The following is a 22242-nucleotide window of genomic DNA, read 5'->3' on the forward strand; positions in this document are numbered from 1 at the left end:
TGATTTTCCTTGTTGAGAGACTCGAGACAAGGCCAAATGTGAGCATCCTAAATTGTTGGCTTTTTGCAAGAGCTTACATTATAATTGAAGTTTTTTATCCTGTGAATTCGGAATGACAGGACATAATCACAATTAAACCAAGGGTGATTACTTCAATTTGGGAAAAAAGTTAGGAGCAGAACTCGAGAGAAGAAGTTCAGAGGTTGACAACACTATGTCTAGGCTTCCCCTTCTTACGGAAGGAAGCAATAGAATTCCAAAATATTTTGCGGCAATAAAAGGACAGATCTGCTATTGCATGATATTTATTTTTCCTGGCCCATGGTGTACCAATCCGATTCATTTTGTACTAAGACTTCGCTTGTTTGGTCGAAAAATTAGAAATTAAAAAAAAAAAAAACTTCCAAATTATAGTCATTTCATCTCTTGAAAAAAGAGTCAATAAAAACTGTTTTCATCACTAATTGCAATTTATGGCTACAAATTTATCATTACAAGCAAAATATTTTCCGTACCGGTTCAACAGTGTCGATCTCTGTAACCTCCAACTCCATATGTCCACCGTCCCTCCAGTCGGTCATTTAGCTCCTACCAATGACAATTGCCTTTGAAGTATGAAACTCAAGAGAGCAGACTTTTCCGCCCAAAAAGAAATGAATTTATTCTCGCTTCTCATTGCCACTTCAATCCAAGTTATTTTCAGAGTTAGCATATGAATTTTCAGAGTAAGCACAAGGTTCCGTAGCCACTGCAGATGGATATTCCTTGGTTCGGGGCAAATCGGCACCATGGACATGTCATTTTTTCTGATAGCTTAGCATTAGTTTATAATCAAGGAAAGAAAGCATACTTTAGCCCATTGTTAGAACACCGAAGACTCCCTACATCTGGAGTCTTGCTCCGGAATGCCACAGCGTTCGATAAAATAAAACCTTGCCATAAAAATTGTTAATGAGACAACAAGCCAGGGACACTCTACAGTTCCTTTCAACGGCTACATTTTAAGTAGTCTTTTACCTCGAGGCAAAGACTGCTGCCCGATAGGAATCAAGCAAGACGGGATCGTACTTCCCTACCACATTGACATGCAGGGAACATTAATTTAACTTTCTCATCTGTGCTACTGCAACAACGAAAACTGCTCAGGGAAGGCACCGCGCAAAGTCAAAACGAGCTGAGGTGGCAACACCTGCCCTTTCAGGAGAACATCTCGATGTCTTTCTATCAATGAGAAGACAAGCCGTTGGTGATCAATCTCCTCCAGATGGCCTAGTTTGTATCATACAGACACAAATCGATTAGTAAGATCATCACAAAGTTTACCCTGAGCATGAAAATTGTTAAACAGGCCCCAAAAAAAATAAAAATAAAAAAACAGAACCCCACATACAATCCCTCGGGTTAACCTTGTGGACACAATTCCTTGTACGGGCAACCATGCCTCAAAGGTCAAGAGAAAACTCATTTCACTCGAAAAAATAGATACATTTGCAACAAGAACTGTACTGGGATTTCCCAAAAAAAAAATTCTGAAGCAGTTTCTCCTTGTGCAATCTGAATTCTATGCAACCTAAGGGGGCCCAAGAACTAATAAGCCTGAACTTGGTTGCCTTGCATGCCACTTGCTTTGCTAATTAACTAGTTTTAGGAAGATGTTGTAGATGGAGTTATGGGGCTAAAAAGTCCACCAGTCCCTTTGGAAAACACTTCATACCTATATTCTGTCCCAAACAAACAAACTCACAAACCTTGCAGTCGATATCACCTCCAAAAGAGGGCCTTAAAAAAGCAGCCATCGACAGCAATACGAAAATTCTACTTTTACGGCTATCTGACTACCACATGAGACTTCTGAAGCTTGTGACTATGATGAAAGCATGGAAGTTGCATCTCATCGAACTCAAATGTAAGATAGTGTCCATTGTAAGTGACTTAGACAATCAGGGTTGTGACACAATTCAAGCAGATTAAGTTTGTAACAATAACCACAAGTGTTTTCACACAGCTCACAAGCAGAACACAGAACTTTACCCAAATCAGGCTCAAGGTCTTCACATTCGACATCTCCCTCTTCAACGGCATTACCATCTTCAAGATCAATCGCAGCTTTGGCATATCTTTCCAGAAATTCTTCTTGAGTTTCTTCATGCTCGTCATCATCTGAATCCTGGTACAATTTAAAAACGACTTACAGAGAAGGAAGCATTCTCTGAATATATCTAGAAAAAATAATTAAGTTACCCTTTAGCCATCAAGTAGAATTTTCATGTTATATAGTTCGCTGGTACGTTATGCTGCTTGATAAAACTGAAGTTCTTTTCAACATTGTCCCGAGAAAAAAGCCCAGTTCAAACAATTGAACCCGCTATCCAATCTTGCATCAAAATCCATGGAACTTACATAACCAGTTATTTACTCTTTCAAGCAGCTTGAACCATAAAACTTATACAAGAAGACATGTCGCATAGCTGGAAGTAGGTTCAAGCTATGCACTTTCTCTCCAAACTCTCTCCTTAAGACCATCAGTTCTCCAAACTATCTCCTAAAGACAGAGAGCTCGAATGTCTCGAGAGGATAATCTTATCCAACATACTAGTTTTTGTTGTCAATTGCATCTTGATGCTTCATTTATTGACCCAGGATGTGAATTGCACCTTTAAACCATGGAGTCTCTCTGCCGGTCTGATTAGTTAAAAAAGCATCCCTACCATCGAGAACCCACATTTACGAACCACAATTCTCAAAGGGACCTATAGATACTGGATGCGTTGTTAAGAATACTGACATCGGATAAGATCCCTCTACTCTTATGCTTCGGACTTAAGAACCATCATTGCTAACTTTTTTTCTTTTCATTGGTAAGAAGAGAACTGGTAAAAGAGCTGACCTCATAATCGGTTTCCTCTTCATCTTCATCGCCACTTTCTTCTTGTACCTCTTCTTCTTCTTCTTCCTCCACCTCTGCATTATCTTCCACTTCTTTCAATTTCGCTGTTGCCTCCAGCAGTGACGTGAAGCATTCACGGCCTATACCGGAAGAAAAATTTCCGAGCTCTAATAACCGCTCAATCACCTTCACCAGTGCCATTACTACACAGTACCAAAAAGTCTGAATGAGTAATCGTTTCAACTTAAATAATGGATGTGTATACAAAACAGAACTGAAATACCAAACAAAAATTTACGCAAGATTTTCTTAACAATTCAAGTATTATACTTCATACTGACATAACCATGCTATGCATGGGCTTGCAGTGTCTGGGATAACTTTCTTAAGGATATGACTGATTTTGTAGATTTATGAGCAAGAGTTAAAAGAGGAACTTCATACACTCTAGATATCCATTGTTTATGTTTTTCATTTGACGTGACTCATAAAATTTTTTGCTTAGTTTTTAATTTTACCTAACGTGTTTCTTAACTTTTTATTTATTTATGACAGGTTATTTTCACCCTTCTATTTTCTCTCTCATCAATCAATCCATTTACTTAATAGTTAAAGCTGAATTGACAGATCATACTTTCTAAGAGTTAGAAGTCTGTTTATTTAAAGTCATCCAATAATGAAGTGCATTAATTAGAGATACAGGCTTGAAAAAAATATAGCTAATCAAGTATAGCTAAACAAGGTCAGCCCAAAAGAAATATCAATATCTTCCACTTTAACTCAAGATGAATGAGCTGAAATCTTAAGGATGAAAAAGAATCGATTATGTCTTGACTTCTGCTTGAGGATTCAAGTGTGCTACTAACCACATAACTTAATCTCGGATTCTCCTGATAGACAAATCGTACAAGAAGGGGAGGCAACCGAACATAATCCTGATACCCAGGCTGCAAAGCCACCGTCTTGGTTCCTTGTCAATATCTCCTCCACAGTGTCAGGACAATACAAATAGCATGATGCAATAACAAGCAACAAAGACTTCCACAGTGGAGAGGGCTGCTTTCGGTAAATTCTGTAGAAACTAGAAGAGGCTGCCTGGCAAAATGCAATCACTAATGACTGCTTTACACTTTCAGTTTCAGATGAGTAGCTTGGGGCATGAAGCAGCATATGAACGCAGGAACATGCTCTGCCCATTGCAGATGGATATTGTGTGATGGCTTCACTTACAAAAGCTCCAATACCTTCAACAATAGATAGTGGAGGAACAGGTGGGGCAGGAGGCGATGGTACACGTCTTGACAAGAAATCAGCCAGCTCATATTCAGTGGACAGTCTGACAACTTCCTTAATGCAGTCAAAAACTGATAAATCCTCTGATTCTTCCCAAGCATGCCAGTCTGCTACAAGATGAGCCCAAACTGATAATAGTTCTGACACTTTAAGCTCTAGAATTGAGTTGATTTCCGTAACAGATAGCATGATCGACCCAAGTAATGTTGATGCATGATCTACACACGAGGAAGGCGCGGATGTTTCACTTTCCTGAACCAACATAGAGGAAAGGCCAAGTGTCAGGGCAGAATAGAAATCTGTGTAGAAGCATACAGGAATGATTAGAGTAAAATTTCTACAATTAGCTCCTCCCAGAAATGACTTATGCAGACAGAACGCAAGAGAGGGCTTTTATTTTGCTAATGAATCATCTATACTACGAAGTGCCTCATGCAAAGGGACACCTAGTACATTGGAAGAAACTAAATATCATTCTGGGAAACCATATTCTGGTTATCAAAATTGACTTGAAATGATAAACTAGCAAGGCAAATCAAGTTTTCCAAGGGAACAACACACGTAACTGTCTGATAACGACATTAATATATGTTACTGGAAACTAACCAACAGATTTTTTGGTTTGAGCCAAGCCTCTTGCAAAAGAACTGCGAAAGCTCTACCGATTATAGCTCGCCCAGATGCGCACTTTTCAGATGATTCATGCTCATTGGCTTCTTCACTTATAAAACTCTCCCAACATTGAGCCATCACCGCCAAAGTTGCAAAGCCCTTTTCAGCTACCTATAGAGCAAAACAGTAACCTTATCATCAAAATCAATTACAACCAATTAAGGCCTGTAGCTGCAAAGCACATGTACATTCATAACAGTCCCAAACCATTATTTAAAAATAAATCCAGGAAACTACAGTTCTAGGTTTTAGGACCCAAAGGAACTCCAACTCTATAGCATCAGACCAAAAGGGACTGCACAGTAACATGCAAAGACGAGCACCATCAGGTGCAACATGGCTGGAGCACAAGGGACTATAGCGGCAGCATGGTGAGTTTGAAACATAATGCAGGTTGTGAACAATATACAAGTAAATACACCCTACATCATTGAACTTGTGGCCTTGCCGAGTTAAAAGTTCATGTGGTTCCAGACCGGTTCATTTACGATTGGTAAAGTCTATCAGTTGAAAAGGCATAAAAGTGCATTTGGAACAAGAAAGCATAACAGTTATTCAAAAGGCCAGAGACACAAATGGAAGAGAAACGAATAAGAATAGCAAATAGATAGTCAGTCTGCAAAATGCAAACATACTTGGGGCCATGGCTCCATATCAGGAGGTAAAAACTTTGAGATGGCGCCAACAAGTGGTAAAACTAAGTCTGGGATATGAACCATGACACTTTCATTTCCAGCCTCCATTAAAGAATTCAGAAGCTCAAATAAAATGCTGCTTTCCTCGTCTTCATCATTGATCCTATTAATCACAACTTGAAGAAGTGGCAACCATTCAGGTGGTGGGTAATCATTCTGCCAGGAAAAAACTGAAGTCAAATTAATACATCATGCTGAGAAATCCAATTTAAACATTTGACCATACAAAAATTACTGGGAACCTACTTCAAATAGCCTAGCCATCGCCCCTGCAGCTGCAACACGGACAGGATAGCAAGAAATATCCGTTGTATCCGTCATGGATAAGGCCTTAAGCAAATGGGAGTATACTTCAGAGCTCATATCCTGAAAGCAAACATACAACTTAGAAGGATAAGTGCTTCTATTCAATAAGCACTCAATAAGAATGAAAGCAGTATCGAGCAGTGAGCACCACACTAGCTGACCAATCTGGATTCTACTCAGTGGGTCAAACAACATTAATTCTCTTGCAGAGATAACATTCCTAAGGTTCATTCTTACTTCAGGTAGACAAGATGAAAGCTCTCCAACAACCCAGTTTGCAGCTGCCACCAAGTATGGCACCTTTTCTGATATCGTGTATAGTGGTAGAACTCGTGTACGAAGAAGAGTTGCTGTATATCCAGGTTGTTTGTCCCTTAAAAACTGTATTTGCAGCATGAAAACAAAGAGATTTCAATTTGTACTCATAAAAAATGTCAATTTGCACCACACAGCTGTTTGTGCCTTACATCTTCCAGTCCACCATAAGCCATCAACACCGCAAAGTAACTGCACAAACACATTGAATAAAGAATAAGATTTAGGCTTCCCAAGACTGTACATTCATATTTACAGCCATCTAAATAAAACACTAAATGCAAATAATGATGACCAACTGGCTTAAAAATATAAAGTATAGAGAATGGAAGTCAAAATTTAGAGTTCTGAACTATCAAAAGGTGAGAAACTCGCACTCATGAAGAACATTCTTTGAATATTAATGTAAGGAAAATATGCAATGCTTTGAGCTCAAGTAGGTCACCTCTCATGTATGTCCAGCTTTGATAGCACCAATTATTAACTGCAGGTAGTCTTTTAGAAAAACTTATCATGCTGTGAATATCTACTGGGCATGCAGAAAAAAGGAAAAGCATTTCAAAAAACAATCTGGTCGGTGAACACTTGATGTATAGATAACTAACAAGAGGAGGATAGGTCCATGAAAATCTTATTATAAAGTATGAGTTATTCGACTCCCCATGAAGAACATTCTTTGAATATTACTATAAGGAAAATATGCAACTTTTTGAGTGCAAGCAGGTCATCTCCCATGTATGTCCAGCTTTGATAGCACCAATTATAAACTGCAGATAGTCTTTTAGAAAACCTTATCGTGCTGTGAATATCTATTGGACATGCAGAAAAAAGGAAAAGCATTTCAAAAAAGAATCGGTGAACACTTGATGTAAAGATAACTAACAAGAGGATAGGTCCATGAAAATCTTATTATAAAGTATGAGTTATTCGACTCCCCTGAACGCGTGCCCGAGAGAGCGAGAGAGAGAGAGTTTACAAAATGATTGGACTAAGGAAAAAGCATTCTTTAGCCAATGAAATAGTAAACAGGACCAAAGTACTTAAGATATAGTTCCTTTTCTTACCTGTACTGCTTATATTGATAACATTGTGCACTCTCTTTTTAAGGCAAAAAAGCAGAAGAAAAATCAGTGGAAAAAGTTGCTAATTAGACAGTGCCCAATAAGTTAATTTCTACCGTGTTTTACCACTCTGGACTTGGATGTACATATAGAATATTGATTCCACCTACTCACTTATTTAAGATTGTAGGGTGGGAAGCATTATCATCAGTAGGAACAGGGAACTTGGACAAAAAGGGAAGAACCAATAACTCCCCCACAGAAGACTGCTGACTATCTCGCTTGTTCTTTTCACCTTTTTTCCGCTTTGAAGAAGTCGATTTGGAACTCCTCATTGGAGGTCCCTGCAGTTAAACAAAAACGATAAAGTTAATTACACAAGCAACTTCCACATGGTCGATGTAAGAGAATCAAGCACCAACCTTTGACATTGACATGACACCAAGTAAATTTATCGCACTCTTTCTGGCTGTGAACAGATCCTCCCGCCATCCAGAAAACTCTTCCTGCATACAGATTGGAAGCTGTGACAAATAGCTACTCACATATAAAGTGAGAAAAATATTTCATTAGCAACCATACAAGTTCAGATGGAAGGTTCTTCCTTATGTACTCATCTGCGTCTTCTTCCCACTCTAATATGTCCTATTGCAAATAGAGACATTTGAGGTAAATTAGCTACAGAAGTAAAATAAGGAGACAATCTCTATAAGCTACTTTTCGACTACAATAGCAGAGATCAGAAGCCTTACCTTTCCATTCATAGCCAATGCTGGCATAATTGCAGAGTCCAATATAAAAGAGAAGTGTGGTGAAACAATCTTCCAACCCTAGTTAAAGTGGAAAAATATAGAGAATACAATCTATATTTGTCAGTATAGATCAAGGTGCAAAGTCCTTTAGGCTATTTGAATATATTGATAGCTAGTGATTAAAACTAATTTAATGTCCATCCAGCAAAAATCCATAACTAATGTTTCCAAAAACTAATTTTTGAAAAACTCCCGAGTGAGACCTATTATAACAGGATATATCCACCATTTAAAACTTAATGTATACCAGTGTGCGATGTGTTTGCCTGCTACACATACATGTGTGTGTGTCCAGTGAAGACTACTCATAAGTATCATACCAAAACCCCATCCATTTTAGAACACAATTCGCAGAATGCATTTTTTGGCAACAAGTTTTTCTGAAGAAATTCAATAGAATACTCCAGGTAACCACTAGTTAATTAGTTATCGCCGGAGCTGGAAACTTACTGGTCCAGTCTCTAGAACACGTGAAACAACATCAAAAGCAAGTGAAAGAATCCTCTCTGTCCGAAAATCTAGTTTCTGCATCCAAAATAGAACTCGTTATCAGATATACAATTGATGAAGAGGCAAGCAAATAGCAAAGTGCTAAAACACGACTCTAGAAAGAAAAACGGAGCTTAGATACATATACAGGTGAAATCAACTTTGATGAGCCGAAGTTTGAAAAGGCCCAGGAGAAAAAAAGAGCACTTTCCCACTTGCTCATGTTACTCACTCCCATCCCATCATTGCCTAAAGCTAAGCAGAAACCTGCCTTACAGAAAATTTGGTCCTTAGGCCCTGGCCTTGATTGCATTTATGAGAAACAATTTGGTGAGCCAGAAGCGGTTAGGCATAGGAAGACGGATTCTATCTACAATGGGAAACTTTTAATCCATGCGGACACATTTCTAGTGCCCAGGTTATCCTTAGGGCTAGCCAAGATGGAAATTGATGGCCAAGCAAAAGAAATTGAAAATCCTAGAAGACTACTTACGCTGATATTACTGCTGTACTTGACAATACTTAAAGCACAGTTGACAATGTCGGGCATCAACCTGAAAAAATTGGCAGATACATACCATAAAACACAACCCAATAGTCTTCTGCTTAACAAAAAAATAGAAAGTGATTTACTTATCAGAGTGTTTTCTGTGTCGAGTAATTAGCGCACAGAAAATAAGCAAACTTCTCTTCGCAGCTTTTAACCTCTGCAAATACTCATTTGCCGACGGCACTACAGAATCGAAAGTCAAAGAATCCAAAATCTCAATTAAATCACGACAAAATGAAGCCATGTGAGGAGCCAAAGCAGATGGCATATGTGACCTCACCTGTACAGGGAAAAGACAAGCTTAACAACTAATTCAAAAAAACCAATGCATGAAAGGAAATGTGCTAAAAAAGTCAAGCTGTCTAAATTTCCAGATTGAAAGCAACAATGTGACAGGTGTTTCAGTTGGCAGAAAAGGTACTGCTGTCTCAGCTATTGCATTTTTCTTCTTCACAAAAATTTTGCTTCTCCCATTCTCTTGGCTTGCATAAGTCCAGCTTCATACGTGTTCATCATGTCCCACGTTCGATCATAGTTTATGGAGACAACATAACCTAGCACCTAACAGAGAATCTGAGGCATACAGTGGTCTGAACCTAGGTTACCGTATTTACGTAATGATTAGTATGAGAAAACAACGAATTGGTCATCATAAAGCAATCTTTGCGTCCGAACGTTTGATATCCCAAAAACTTATCGTTAAAGTGTATGGTGCAGTAATAAATAAGGAAGGCCGTCAAGACACGAAAAGCATAACTTACAGCAAAATGGAAGCATTTGCATATGATAAGTATAATCTTCTCGGTACTTATATCAGTCATGATATTGGCTGCTTTGACCTATTTCAACAGCAATAAATTCATTATAGTGCACTTCAATGATATACGAGGGAAATAGTAGAGAAAGTAAAGAATTCACCTTTCCAACGAGACCATGGAAAACAATTAGCAGTGGTACGAGAATATCTTCTGCAATCAGTTCTAGCTGTGGCGGCACCGGCTCCATAACAACCTTTGGGTTCAAAAAGTACTGGCAAAAAAAAAGTTATATTTACTTTTACAGATATTGAGAACTCAAGATACGTACTACAAACTTCCGCAGTTTTGCATCTCACAAGGTGATTCTTTTACCAACTGGTTCTTTAGTTAAAGGAAGCAATGCATATATACAAGGGTGCAAAACAGATTCTACAACTGAAATGGCCAAAACATTACAGTTGAAGATGGATTAGTATAAGCTAAAAACACAAACAAATAGCTTATAAGAGAGAAGTGGGCACCGTATATTGATTGTCAAGGCAGACACCCAGTTGAATCAAAGCAGCAACACAAACTAGGCCTCGATCCACTAAATGAGTGGCTTTATGAATCCATTATGTCATCCACTCTGTTAGAAAATGCAACCTAGATGGACCTTAGAAGAACCACACCCCAAGAGCTAGTTGTTTAGGTGGGAGAGCCCAAGGCCACTGAACCACAAATCGAAGTCTCACAACATCGGCATGGGATCCAAGTCCCATACCTTGCAATTTGAAGGCATAACAATCTACCATGCTCTGCAATCCCGATGCCCACGTCGGGCTGGCTTCGCACTAGCCTTTGGTTTATCCGAGGCGAACACTGCAATACCGGCATCACCACCATGCCGCTCAATTGCAACTAGGAGGGATGGTGGACGGCTCTCATGCTATGTTAGAAAATTCAACTAAAAGCTTAAATTACTAGGTAGAGGGAGATAACATGTATTAAGTCCTATATAAAATCCCGTAAGCAAGAGATGCGGGATACTTTAACACTTGATTCTCTGGTAAATCTTCATTAAGCTCTAGGTACCCTATACCTTTCCTCATCATTCCCATGTTTCCTGCTATTCCTTCTAACACCGAGTCTTCACCCCCACTTACCCTCAATGTTGCGTAATACTCTAAGTCCTATGTAGAATGGGAAAGGGATTATTAAGCAATACACAACTAGCGGTTTACCCCCACATGGTCCACCTTTTAAGCTCCTTTTGGAACCATGGGTCATCCAAATTGAGTCGAGTCGTTACATGAGAATACGAAGGCCTTATTTAATTGAGGAAAACCCATCTCAAACGTGCTTCTCTCATCTTATCTCAATCAGAGCAACACTTAGGGTGCGTATGGTAACGTTTCTGTTCCCGGAATAACTTTTGGAACAGAAACATTTTTTTCTGTTTCTGTTCCCGGCTACGATTTTTGGGAACAGAAACGCGTTTGGTAACTACAAAAAAAAAATGTGTTCAAAAGCTTTGATAAGAAGTCGTCGTGTTTGAGAGTGTGAAGGAGTAGTCCAGGAACGGAGGGTTGCAAAAAGTGTTCCTCTTGCGTTATAAAATGTGTTCAAAAGCTTTGATAAAAAGTGTTCCGGGAACAAAGAAACAAGTATTTTTTGTTTCTCGTTTACGCTCCAAAAGTGTTCCTGTTTTCGAAAAGTATTCCCGGAACACTTTGGGAACACTTTTTTACCATACGCGTTTCTGGAGCGTTACCATACGCACCCTTAGTTTTCCAAAAATCAATTGTCATCCAGTCTTTGCTTGTGTACTCGCAAATCCAATAGAACGTTCTTATCTCCACTCCACTAGTTTTGTACGCATGTTGGTGTTTAACTGCCCAGCTTTTTGTGCCACGAGGCATTATTGGCCTTTATATCATCATATATAATTTTCCCTTAAGCAGTATTGGACTGTCATATAAAACACCAAGCGCACTTCTCCACATCATCCTAAACGTTCGTATTTCACCATACTTTGGCAAAATTGATCCACAATGTTGAAAGCTGTTAATTGAAACTTCTAATTTTACTAAACTTACACCATATCATAACTTTTATTGACTTACGACTTAGATTCCATGTTTCCCTCTAAATTTCCAGTTTCTCCTTTACACTCCTGCTTTTGCTTTATCTACTAACAGAATTATCCGCGAAAAAATATACATGAAGATGTATCATCTTCAATATGTCTCTGTCAACTGATCCATTATCAGAGCAAAATGATGAGGTCTTTGAGCAGACATGATTGCTGAAAAGATATTAAATGTGCAAAACCCAGGAAATAGGAGTAAATAATCTTACCACTATTCCAGCAAAATTTAACACTCTGTAAGAAAGATCTCACTAAATGATAATTTGAAACAATAAAAAGTGTTATTTGTCGCTTATTGCTATAATTAAGGGCGTACTTGCTTATGCTTAAGCAAAAACTACTTTTGCTTTCTCGCCAAATTTTAAAAGATTATCTAAGGTTTGAAAAGTCACATGTCAATTTTTATATATTGTGGAAGTTTCAGGTGTTTCCAGTTAAATAAAGAAGTCAAAATGCGTGCAATGAAAGAGTTGGATTAAGCAAAAGTAGATAGTAAAAGTCAGTCTAAATGTACCCTAATTATGCACGAGGAAGAGGGAATTGATCAGTACCTGAAAAGGCCTGATAAGTGCATGAAGGATCGTGAGGGCATTGACAGTCCTCCATTTACAATTCGAATTGTTACTAATTTGGTCGCTATTTTGAATAGCCAGGCGTAATTCAGGCACCAGTTCAGGCCACGAATATTGCTTCACAAACTCGACTTCAGCAACAAACTTGAACTGCCAAAGGAGGATAATTCTCACATGACTAATCACTGGCGGAACTATTTAGATGCACAATTGAGTATTGATAGAACTGTTTAGGACATTCTCATACCACTTCCACCAAAACCTTTAAAATCTCTGGTTCTACTTGAAGCAAAGCTTGCATCAGCTGATCCTTAAACTCCTTACCAACTTCTAATGATGGATTTTCACCCATATTTCGCCTGACGTAGTTCTTAAGGTAAGTGGCAGCCGCAACTTTAAGACCTTGATTTTCACCGCCTATCCATCGAAATAAGAAATTAATTGGCAACTGATACTCAACATAAGATCAGGTATACACAGCGTAGAAGCAGAATAGAAACTTTCGAGAGCAGAATCAAACTGAAGTTCACACGATAGGCAAAAGCCAGAAGCCGAGGTATCTACAACTCGCCCTGATCAATAAGCGGGCGAGGGGCGAGCAACTGTCCATACAGAATGCAAGCTAAAACTCCAAACACGATTGTCCTTTAGTTGAGAACCCGATCCTTCCTGTCTCTTCTAAGTGCGATGGCCAATTTCCAAGTGACCAACGATGAGCGAAATGAGTTCACGAGCATTGTTTTACCGGTGGCGAGGGAGAGGAGGTGGAAAGGGAAGCGAGGCAGGGAGGACGCGAGGCCGTCGAGAGCCGCGGTGGCCGCGCGGACGGCGTCGCCGTCGGAGCTGCCGAGGGTGGCGTTCAGGAGCTGAGCCAATTGCTGGACCTCCATCGCGCCGGCGCCTCTCGTGGGGGGAGCTGCGTCGCGGCTCTGACGCTTGCGAAACCCTAGCGAGAGGTCCGAGGAGGAAGTGCGGACGCGGAGATCGTAATTGGGCGGGAAAAAATGGCGGCGGGGTGAATGATGATGAAGCTAGCTGAGGAAAGACTGAAGGTGAAATTGGGGTCAATGAGTGACGCGAAAAAATAAATTAATGAAAATAAAAATAAAAAGAGAGATAAAAAAAACTCAGAAATAAGAAAAATGGAGATGCCGGGCATCAAATTCCCGGCACGATGTGCTTTTTCCTAACAATTTATTATATTTAATTTTGAGATAAGTGTGATGAAATGTTTAGAATTTGTTAATTCAAAATGCACTAGAACTTATTCAATCCGTGTAATCGAGTACCCGTTAAGTCGTTCAATTTGTGTAGCGGAAAAATGTTAACGTGGCCATTTCTAATTGTTCTTTATGAGTTTAGAGCTTTTTTTTTATGAGTGTAGAGTTGACCAGGCGTCGTATTTGTAAAAAAAAAAGCTTGGAATAATGCAATAAAGGAGAAAAAAGGGCCGAGAAACTTAAAAAAATAAACAAACCAAAATTAATATAGACTCGAAAAAATTATATACAAAAAAATCAACAAAAAATCACATGATTGGAGGATAGCAATCACTGAATTGGCAGCGGTCTAGAGAGTGGTTGTGATTTCTTAAATGGGGCAGATCCGTTGCTCCGCCATCATCGGCGAGGGCCTCTCAATGGCTTTGAGAAGACTCTCTTATCATGTTTGCAACTTCCGTATGAATCGAGCCTTATTGTTTGTTGATTGTCATTGGGGGTGAATTCCAATTAAGTCTTGTGGGTTCAAGTTGACATTAAGGGTGCATTTGTTTTAGGAATTAGTTTTTCGAACTTTCATCTTTTGGTCCACTGGAAAATGATATATTCAAAGAAAAATACTTTCCAGTCAATAAAAAGTTTATATACAAAATCAGGAAAGTGAATTTCCCAATTTGAAGAAGTAAAAATACCTTTCGGAATTGCTCCTCTTTAAAATTTTAAAATATTTTAATATTATTTTCTTTTATTTTATTTTTTTTTATTTTGTTTACTTCCCCCTTACCACGACCGGCCGGTGGTTGCTAGGCCCGCCAGATTCTTCTGCAGCCGGTGGCAATGGAGGAAGAAAGGAGAAGAAATAAAAAGAATAAAAGAAATAGAAAAGAAAAGAATAAAAATTAAAAATTAAAATTCGAATTTCCTTTTTGCCTCGACTAAACCGTTTTTGGAAAATGTTTTCAGTGAATCAAACACACTCTAAATTGGCGATGATGAACGCACTAAAACAGAAGATTTCACAAATACGAACAGTTTACGTAGTGCCATTTGCGAGACTTGAAAAGTGTCAAACGGGATTCCGTTCACTTCCACACGGATGAGAGATTTTCCTTCTTATCAGAGACTTGCTGACAAAGGCTGCGAGGATACATTATGTCTGATTATGGCTTCGGGTCTCCCATGATGTCAAGATTTCACTTTGCGATCGGTGATGACGACCTTACGGCGATCTCGGGGTGGTTTGAGAGTTTCTTTGGATTTTGTACCCTGGATGAACTTGAAATTGCTCGATGCGTAGTTCTTTTCAAAAGATTCTTTCACGGGCGAGATCATCTTTCAATTCTTTCAATATTATTCGGGTATTGTTTCATCCTTTTTCATTGTTGAGTTATGTAAATATTCTTATTTGGAATAAGATGCACATTATTTCATCAATTTAATCGAAGTGAACAGTTTTTTTAATTATGCAATTGGCTGGTTATTTAAACAAGTCCGAGAATTTCATGTGTTGCGCGCCTCCGATTTTTTTTTAAATTTATTTATTGGCCATTGGGTCTTCCGGATGTTAAATTTCATCATTCAACCCATATTGGGAGTGATATGCTTCTAGGCTACAGCAAGTGTCGTGAATAGAGGCATATCACTCCCAATATGGGTTGAATGATGAAATTTAACATCTGGAAGACCCAATGGCCAATAAATAAATTTAAAAAAAATCGTGGAGGCGCGCAACACATGAAATTCTCGGACTTGTTTAAATAACCAGCCAATTGCATAATTAAAAAAACTGTTCGCTTCGATTAAATTGATGAAATAATGTGCATTTTATTCCAAATAAGAATATTTACATAACTCAACAATGAAAAAGGATGAAACAATCACCCGAATAATATTGAAAGAATTGAAAGATGATCCGCCTGTGAAAGAATCTTTTGAAAAGAACTACGCATCAGAGCAATTTCAAGTTCATCCAGGGTACAAAATCCAAAGAAACTCTCAAACCACCCCGAGACTGCTCAGAAGGCTGTCATCACTGACTGCGATGAAATCTTGACATCATGGGAGACCCGAAGCCATAATCGGACATAATGTATCCTCGCAGCCTTTGTCGACAAGTCTCCGATAAGAAGGAAAATCTCTCATCCGTGTGGAAGTGAACGGAATCCTGTTTGACACTTTTCAAGTCTCGCAAATGGCACTACAGAAACTGTTCAGATTTGTGAAATCTTCTGTTTTAGTGCGTTCAATGTAGAGAGAGTGGGTGGGTGTTGCTGAAGTCGGGAATGGTGGACCAAGGGGCATGGTTCAGGATCCAACATGGAGAAATCCGGTAGGCCGACGTTGCTTCCGAGAGCTTGCAACATGAAGCCGCCGGACTTGCCGGCATAGACGGAGGCTCACTTGGAGGAGTGGCCGTAAAGGATTCGTGACGGTGTTGGCCACGAGGGACCCCGGGTTGGGATTTTTTTTTTTTCTGGGGGTCTTTTTCTTTTATACTCCTATTTTTTTGTTTTTTTCGGGTTTTTTTTTTTAGTAAATAGAAAGTACAAACTAAAAGAAACTACAGTCATTTACCCCCCAAAAAAATAAAAAATAAAAGAAACTATATCTTAAAATCAGCAATCCCAACTTTATCACTAAACAAAACATGGAATAATTTCCTTGGAGACTGCAAGTAGAACGTGGTATCTAATCGCTTCGCTATATCAATATTTGCAAGCATATCCGCGGGTCGATTGCCTTCCCGAAAGATATGACGAATTTTGAACTCCGAAAGCGCTCCCAAGAGTCTTTGAATATCCGCAAGTCGTGCCGGCTCTATGGTATCCTCTGTACTCTGTTTATCAACAAGTTCGGTGATAATTTGAGAGTCCATCTCGACTACGAGTTTACGGAAAGCATGTCCTTTTGCTATGGTAAGTCCCCGATAAGAAAGAAAGATTAAAAGAGAATGGTATTTGTTCTCTAATAATGGTGTAATGAACAATGTACATGAGAAGCCTTTATATAGGCTTAGAGGAGTAAAGGAACCTAGCATTCTTGCTATGTAGGACCAAAGAGAAAGAAGAGATGTAAGGGAAAACCTACAAAACTATACAACATGTCCTAACACCCCCCTCAAACTCAAGGTGGGTCAAATAACGAGAGTTTGGAAAGAAGAAATTTAAATCGTTGTGATGTAAGATCCTTCGTAAAACAATCGGCAAGTTGATTCTCGGTTCCAACAAAAGGAAGTGAAATAGTGCGAGCTTGGAGATGATGACGAGTCGGATGACAATCGATTTCAATATGTTTGGTACACTCATGAAAGACTGGATTTGCATCGATATAAATGGCACTCTTGTTGTCACAATACAAAGGAGTAGGATCCGTAAGTGAAACACCCATATCGGCAAGTAAGCGGCAAAGCCAAACAATCTCAACAATAGTGTCGGCCATAGCACGATACTCGGACTCTGTAGAGGAGCGTGAGACAATATGTTGTTTCTTGGAACGCCAAGAAATAAGTGAATCGCCAAGAAAAATGCAATAATCGGTGATAGATTTGCGACCGGTGACATTGGAAGCCCAATTAGCATCGGAATAGGCACGTAACTTGAGAGCAGAAGAAGATGGTAGAAATAAGGAACGCGATAAAGTGCCTCGAAGATAGCGCAGAATCCTTAGAACAATGAACATAATGAGTTGTTCAAGGAGCAGCAACAAACCGCCCGACAACATGAACAACATAGGAGATGTCGGGTCGGGAGATAGTAAGATAAATAAGATCGCCAAACAAGCTCCGATAACGGGTCGCATCGGAGAGAGGTTCTCCATCGTCTGGGCAAAACTTCTGATTTAGCTCAATAGGAGTGGCAACAAGTATGTGAATCGATAGAGCAGCCACGGACGGAATATCAGCGGTATATTTCTGCTGAGAAATGAGAATACCACGTGAATTGCAAGCAATCTCAAGCCCAAGAAAATAGCGCGGTGGTCCTAGATCCTTCATGGCAAAATGTTGTTGAAGGTGCCGCTTGGTATGCTCAATATGATCACGATCATCTCCGGTGATGACCATATCATCAACATAAAGAAGAAGAATAGTACAGCCTGAAGAAGAGGTATGAACAAACATAGCATGATCAACATCACTTTGAGTGAAACCAGCAGACTGAATAGCATCATCGAACTTCTCAAACCAAGCACGAGGGGCCTGTTTGAGACCATAAAGAGCCCGTTGCAAGCGGCAAACCCGTCCGCAGGTATGAGCAAGGCCAAGCGGAGGTTGCATAAAGATATCTTCCTGAAGATCACCGTGAAGAAAAGCATTCTTCACATCAAGCTGAAAGAGAGGCCAACTACGAATTGAAGCAACAGCTAATAAAGCACGGACAGATGTCATCTTTGCTATAGGAGCAAAGGTCTCCTCATAGTCGATACCATACTCTTGCGAGAAACCTCGAGCAACCAGACGAGCTTTGTAACGCTCAATACTGCCATCAGAATGAGTCTTAATCTTATATATCCATCGGCAAGATTCGAGGGAGCGACCTGGAGGAAGAGGCACAAGCTCCCAAATACCGGTACTCTCCAAAGCCGAGAGTTTCTCAAACATAGCCTGGTGCCATTCTACATGCTTGAGCGCCTCGTGATAACTATTAGGTTCTTGTATAACATGAACAGCAGCTAAAAAGGAACCAAACTCCGTAGAATAAGAAGTAGCAGCAACATACCGGGCAAGTGGACGCCGATCTCGAGGAGGATTACGGCGTGGCTCTAGTTGTGCGGAATCATCGAGGGCAAATACAGCGGGAGGTGCAGCACAAGGGATAGGTGAAGATGGAGAAGGTGGTAATATATCTAGATCCGATGTAGAAGAGGGACTAGAAGGGGCGGGTAGAGGATCAATAGGAAAATCCATAAATGGAACAGGAGACGAAACATGAGGTGTAGTATTTGTCGGAAAGAAAGGGATGTGTTCATGAAACGTAACATCACGAGAAATACGTACACGTCGCGCATTTGGGTCATAACAACGATAACCTTTGTGCTCGGTGCTGTAACCCAAGAATGCATATGGGATAGAGCGGGCGGTAAGCTTTGTACATTCGGTGAGTGGAAGAATGACAAAACAAGTACGTCCAAAAACTCGAAGATGATTATAGCTAGGAGGTCGAGAGTAGAGACGCTGAAACGGGGTGTCTTGATGGAGAACAGATGAGGATAGGCGATTAATTAGATGAACAGCCGTGAGAAGAGCCTCAGCCCAAAACTCGGTGGGAACGGATGTGCCAAGTAAGAGAGCTCGAGTGGTCTCTAGAATATGACGATGCTTGCATTCAGCAACTCCATTTTGAACTGGAACCCCAGGACAAGATAAGCGAGGAAGTGTACTATCACTAGCTAAGAGGGAACGAAAGGCACCATAGAGATATTCTCCCCCTGAATCTAAACGGAAAACGTTGATTTTTGTATTAAATTGTGTGGAAATCATGGAAGTAAAAGACTGATAGATGGAAAAGAAATCACTACGTTGACGCATAAGATAGACCCATGTATAATGAGAATAATCATCAATAAAAGATACATAATATTTGAAACCACTCTTGGAAGAGAGCGGGGCGGGACCCCAAACATCAAAATGAACAAGATCGAAAATCGCACTAGTTCTAGAGTTACTAACAAGAAAGGGCTTAGCAGATTGCTTGGCCAAAGGGCAGATAGAACATGGAGGAAGACTACTAGAAGAAATAGGACCTAAAGCACCTTGTTGGTGAAGGACGGTGAGACGAGAAGACGGAATATGTCCAAGACGCCGATGCCACAGAGCAAGATCGTGGGTAGCCAACACGGGATGAGGAAGAGAGGAAGTTGGAAGATGGAGATGTTGCATAATATAAAGTCCATCCCGTCTATCGCCCCTGCGAATCATCTTGCCACTCAAACGATCCCGCACAAAGCAAGAGCTATTTGTAAAGCTTACAGTACATCCAGCATCGGTGAGTTGTCCAACGGATAATAAATTGAGAGCCAAAGAGGGAACATGTAACACATCGGGGACATTGAAATCTTCAGAGACGGTAAGAGTACCCTGTCGGGTAGCTAGTAGAGGAGAACCATTAGCAGTAAAGAAATGTGTTGGTTGCTTGAGCTCGGAGAGCTTAGTGAGAAAAATAGCGAAAGTAGACATATGTCTAGCAGCTCCTGAGTTAAGTACCCAAGTAGTAGAAATATCACCTGAAGGTGGAGTAACTGCAGCGGTGCTTCCAGCAGATGAGAGAGTTGTAGAAGTACCAGAATTGGGAAAAGACATGGGCAGAGAAGGACTCAATCGGGCAAGTTGGGCCTCAAGAGCAGCAATACGGTCATCCGTAGAGGGAGTAACCCGAGTAATAGGTTGAGAGATTGGAGATGCGGTAGTGACTCGTGGTGATGCAGAAAGGCGTGAAACATTCCTCTTCTTCCAAAATGCGACTTGTCATAACCAGGACGATGACAATACGTACATGAAAGGCGGTGAGGACCACGAGTAGGCGAAGGACGTGGTGGAGTAGCCAAAGCTGTTGGCGGAACACGTGGTGGAGCAACCAAAACCGTAGGCGGAACGCGTGGTGGAGCGCTTAAAATAGCGGTTGAATCAGAAACCGCCGAGGAGGAAAGAAGACCAAGATGAGTTTCCTCAAAGCGTAATTCTTTGACAGCGTCAAGGAGGGATGGTCTTGGAGAGCGGTGAAGAAGTTGGCTACGAACACCTTCATAGGGAGAGCCGAGCTTCATAAGAAAAGAATTTAGACGGTGCCTATCTTGAGTCTGAAGTCGAGTAGATGGACATCGAGTACAATTCGGGCGGGATGGGTAGAGAATAGGAGCAAGAATATCCAATTGACTCCAAAGTGAGTGCATGTAATTGTAGAAATCTCGAATAGAGCGAGACCCTTGCGTAGCACAGTAAATTTCTTGCTCCAACCGATAAACTCGAATGTCCCTTGTCCGGGTGAACATCTTGGCAAGCCGATCCCATAAACTTTTCGCCTCAACAACATTAGAAATGTGGGCGAAGAGTAGGATCAATGGAACCAAAAATGATAGCCCATGCCTTCCGATCAGCAACTTTCCATGCTCGAATTTCGGTGGCACGTTTCGCAACTTCATCTAATGAGTCACTTTTAAGAGCACCAGGATAAGGACAAAGTCCCTCAACATGCTCAAACAAGTCGCGGTAAACAAGTGTTGCCATTGCCAATGGTTTCCAAAGAGAATAGTTTGAACCATCGAGTTTGACGTCAATACGATCACTAGAATCACCCATGACGACAGAAAAAGAAATCACTAGCAAAGCTAGAAATATGGATCGAGGTGGAAAAAAAAATGACGGAAAGGGTTGAGAAAGAAGAAGCGCGGATTAGAACGAGCAAGGATGATGGCCCAAAAGCCCTAAACTCATTATCTTAATTTCTGATGCGGAAGATCCAATTTATGGCAATCGTAGAGCATACTTTAAAAAATAATGAGCTCATTGTCTTAATTTATGATGCGGAAGATCCAATTGATGGCAATCGCAGAGCATACTCTTCAAGAACCACGGCTCGATACCATGATAAGAAAGAAAAATTAAAAGAGAATGGTATTTGTTCTCTAATAATGGTGTAATGAACAGTGTACATGAGAAGCCTTTATATAGACTTAGAGGAGTAAATGAGCTTAACATTCTTCCTATGTGGGACCAAAGAGAAAGAAGAGATGTGAGGGAAAACCTACAAAACTATACAACATGTTCTAACAGTCCCAACCATAGTGCCCATAATTCAGCTTGTGAAGACAAGCATATTCCAAAAAATGAAGAAAACCGCCAAGCTAGTCACCCCCTTTATTTCGGAATAACCCTCTAGCTCCTACAAGTCTAGGATTACATTTAGACGCTCCATCGATATTCAGTTTAATCCATCCCGATAGTGGAGGATCCCAAGCGACCATAATGGGCAAAGCACGTGATCCACTTTTAGCCAAGTTGATCATTGGCGAAGCTATGATTTCCTTCGTGTGTGATTGAATTACATGTATAGGGTGGGAAGGAAAAATAAAACTTTCTTGGAAAACCGACTTGTTTCACTATTGCCAAAAAAGCCATATACTCACACCAAAGATAATACTCCAATCACGGTGAGAGTTGAAACTCCCCTTGTGAGGCGGATTGGATTTTGACCATTGATATAAGTTCATTGAGAAAAACTCTTGCAGACGACGTAGTGGGACAAGATCAACCCAAATATTTTGAATAACTGGACAATCCCGCAAAACATGCAAAGTTATTTCTAGTGAAGACTCACATCGCCGATAATAAGGGTTACCTCCCGGATTGCGAGACGTCCTCGGTTCGTTGGTTAATAAGCGCTTATGAGCCTCTAGCCAAGGAAGGTTCAAATACTTTGAGGTTCCCTCCACTTCCATATAAGGGGCCATATCTTGTATGTTTCTTGGTTGCCGGATCCACTAATAAAT

At 40.2% G+C, this 22242-nt stretch overlaps 1 protein-coding gene across 4 annotated transcripts; it reads right to left on the reverse strand.

Annotated features, from left to right (window-relative positions):
- Nucleotides 1–769: 769 nt before the first annotated feature.
- LOC115747806 (importin beta-like SAD2) lies at nt 770–13603 on the reverse strand. Of its 4 annotated transcripts, XM_030684101.2 has the most exons (21): nt 13287–13603; nt 12789–12958; nt 12521–12691; nt 9999–10109; nt 9842–9919; nt 9164–9360; nt 9024–9084; nt 8492–8566; nt 7982–8059; nt 7812–7874; nt 7652–7735; nt 7404–7573; nt 6321–6360; nt 6091–6234; nt 5794–5913; nt 5488–5703; nt 4787–4963; nt 3754–4432; nt 2888–3090; nt 2032–2167; nt 770–1269 (listed from the first exon to the last, which is right to left on the reverse strand). In XM_030684101.2, the coding sequence occupies exons 1-21, from the start codon at nt 13429–13431 to the stop codon at nt 1121–1123; spliced, it is 3267 nt and encodes a 1088-aa protein (XP_030539961.2). In that variant the 5' UTR covers nt 13432–13603; the 3' UTR covers nt 770–1120. The 4 variants fall into 4 exon arrangements, with proteins under 4 accessions (XP_030539961.2, XP_030539962.2, XP_048129255.1 ...); XM_030684102.2 differs by lacking the exons at nt 12789–12958; nt 13287–13603 and adding an exon at nt 10602–10766 and having other exon boundaries at nt 12521–12643; XM_048273298.1 differs by lacking the exons at nt 9024–9084; nt 9164–9360 and having other exon boundaries at nt 13287–13602.
- Between the last annotated feature and the right edge of the window lie 8639 nt (nt 13604–22242).

The sequence above is a fragment of the Rhodamnia argentea genome, chromosome 1, assembly GCF_020921035.1.
Source record: "Rhodamnia argentea isolate NSW1041297 chromosome 1, ASM2092103v1, whole genome shotgun sequence".
Classification (NCBI taxonomy): Eukaryota; Viridiplantae; Streptophyta; class Magnoliopsida; order Myrtales; family Myrtaceae; genus Rhodamnia; species Rhodamnia argentea.

Bases quoted from the DNA above. Each gene is read 5' to 3' on its own strand.
- LOC115747806 (XM_030684101.2), bottom strand. From the start codon at position 13,431: ATGGAGGTCCAGCAATTGGCTCAGCTCCTGAACGCCACCCTCGGCAGC. The intron at 10,110-12,520 runs GTACTGATCAAT...TTTTTTTGCCAG, and splicing joins CACTTATCAGGCCTTTTCAG to TACTTTTTGAACCCAAAGGT. The intron at 3,091-3,753 runs GTTAGTAGCACA...GGTACTGTGTAG, and splicing joins ATCCGAGATTAAGTTATGTG to TAATGGCACTGGTGAAGGTG.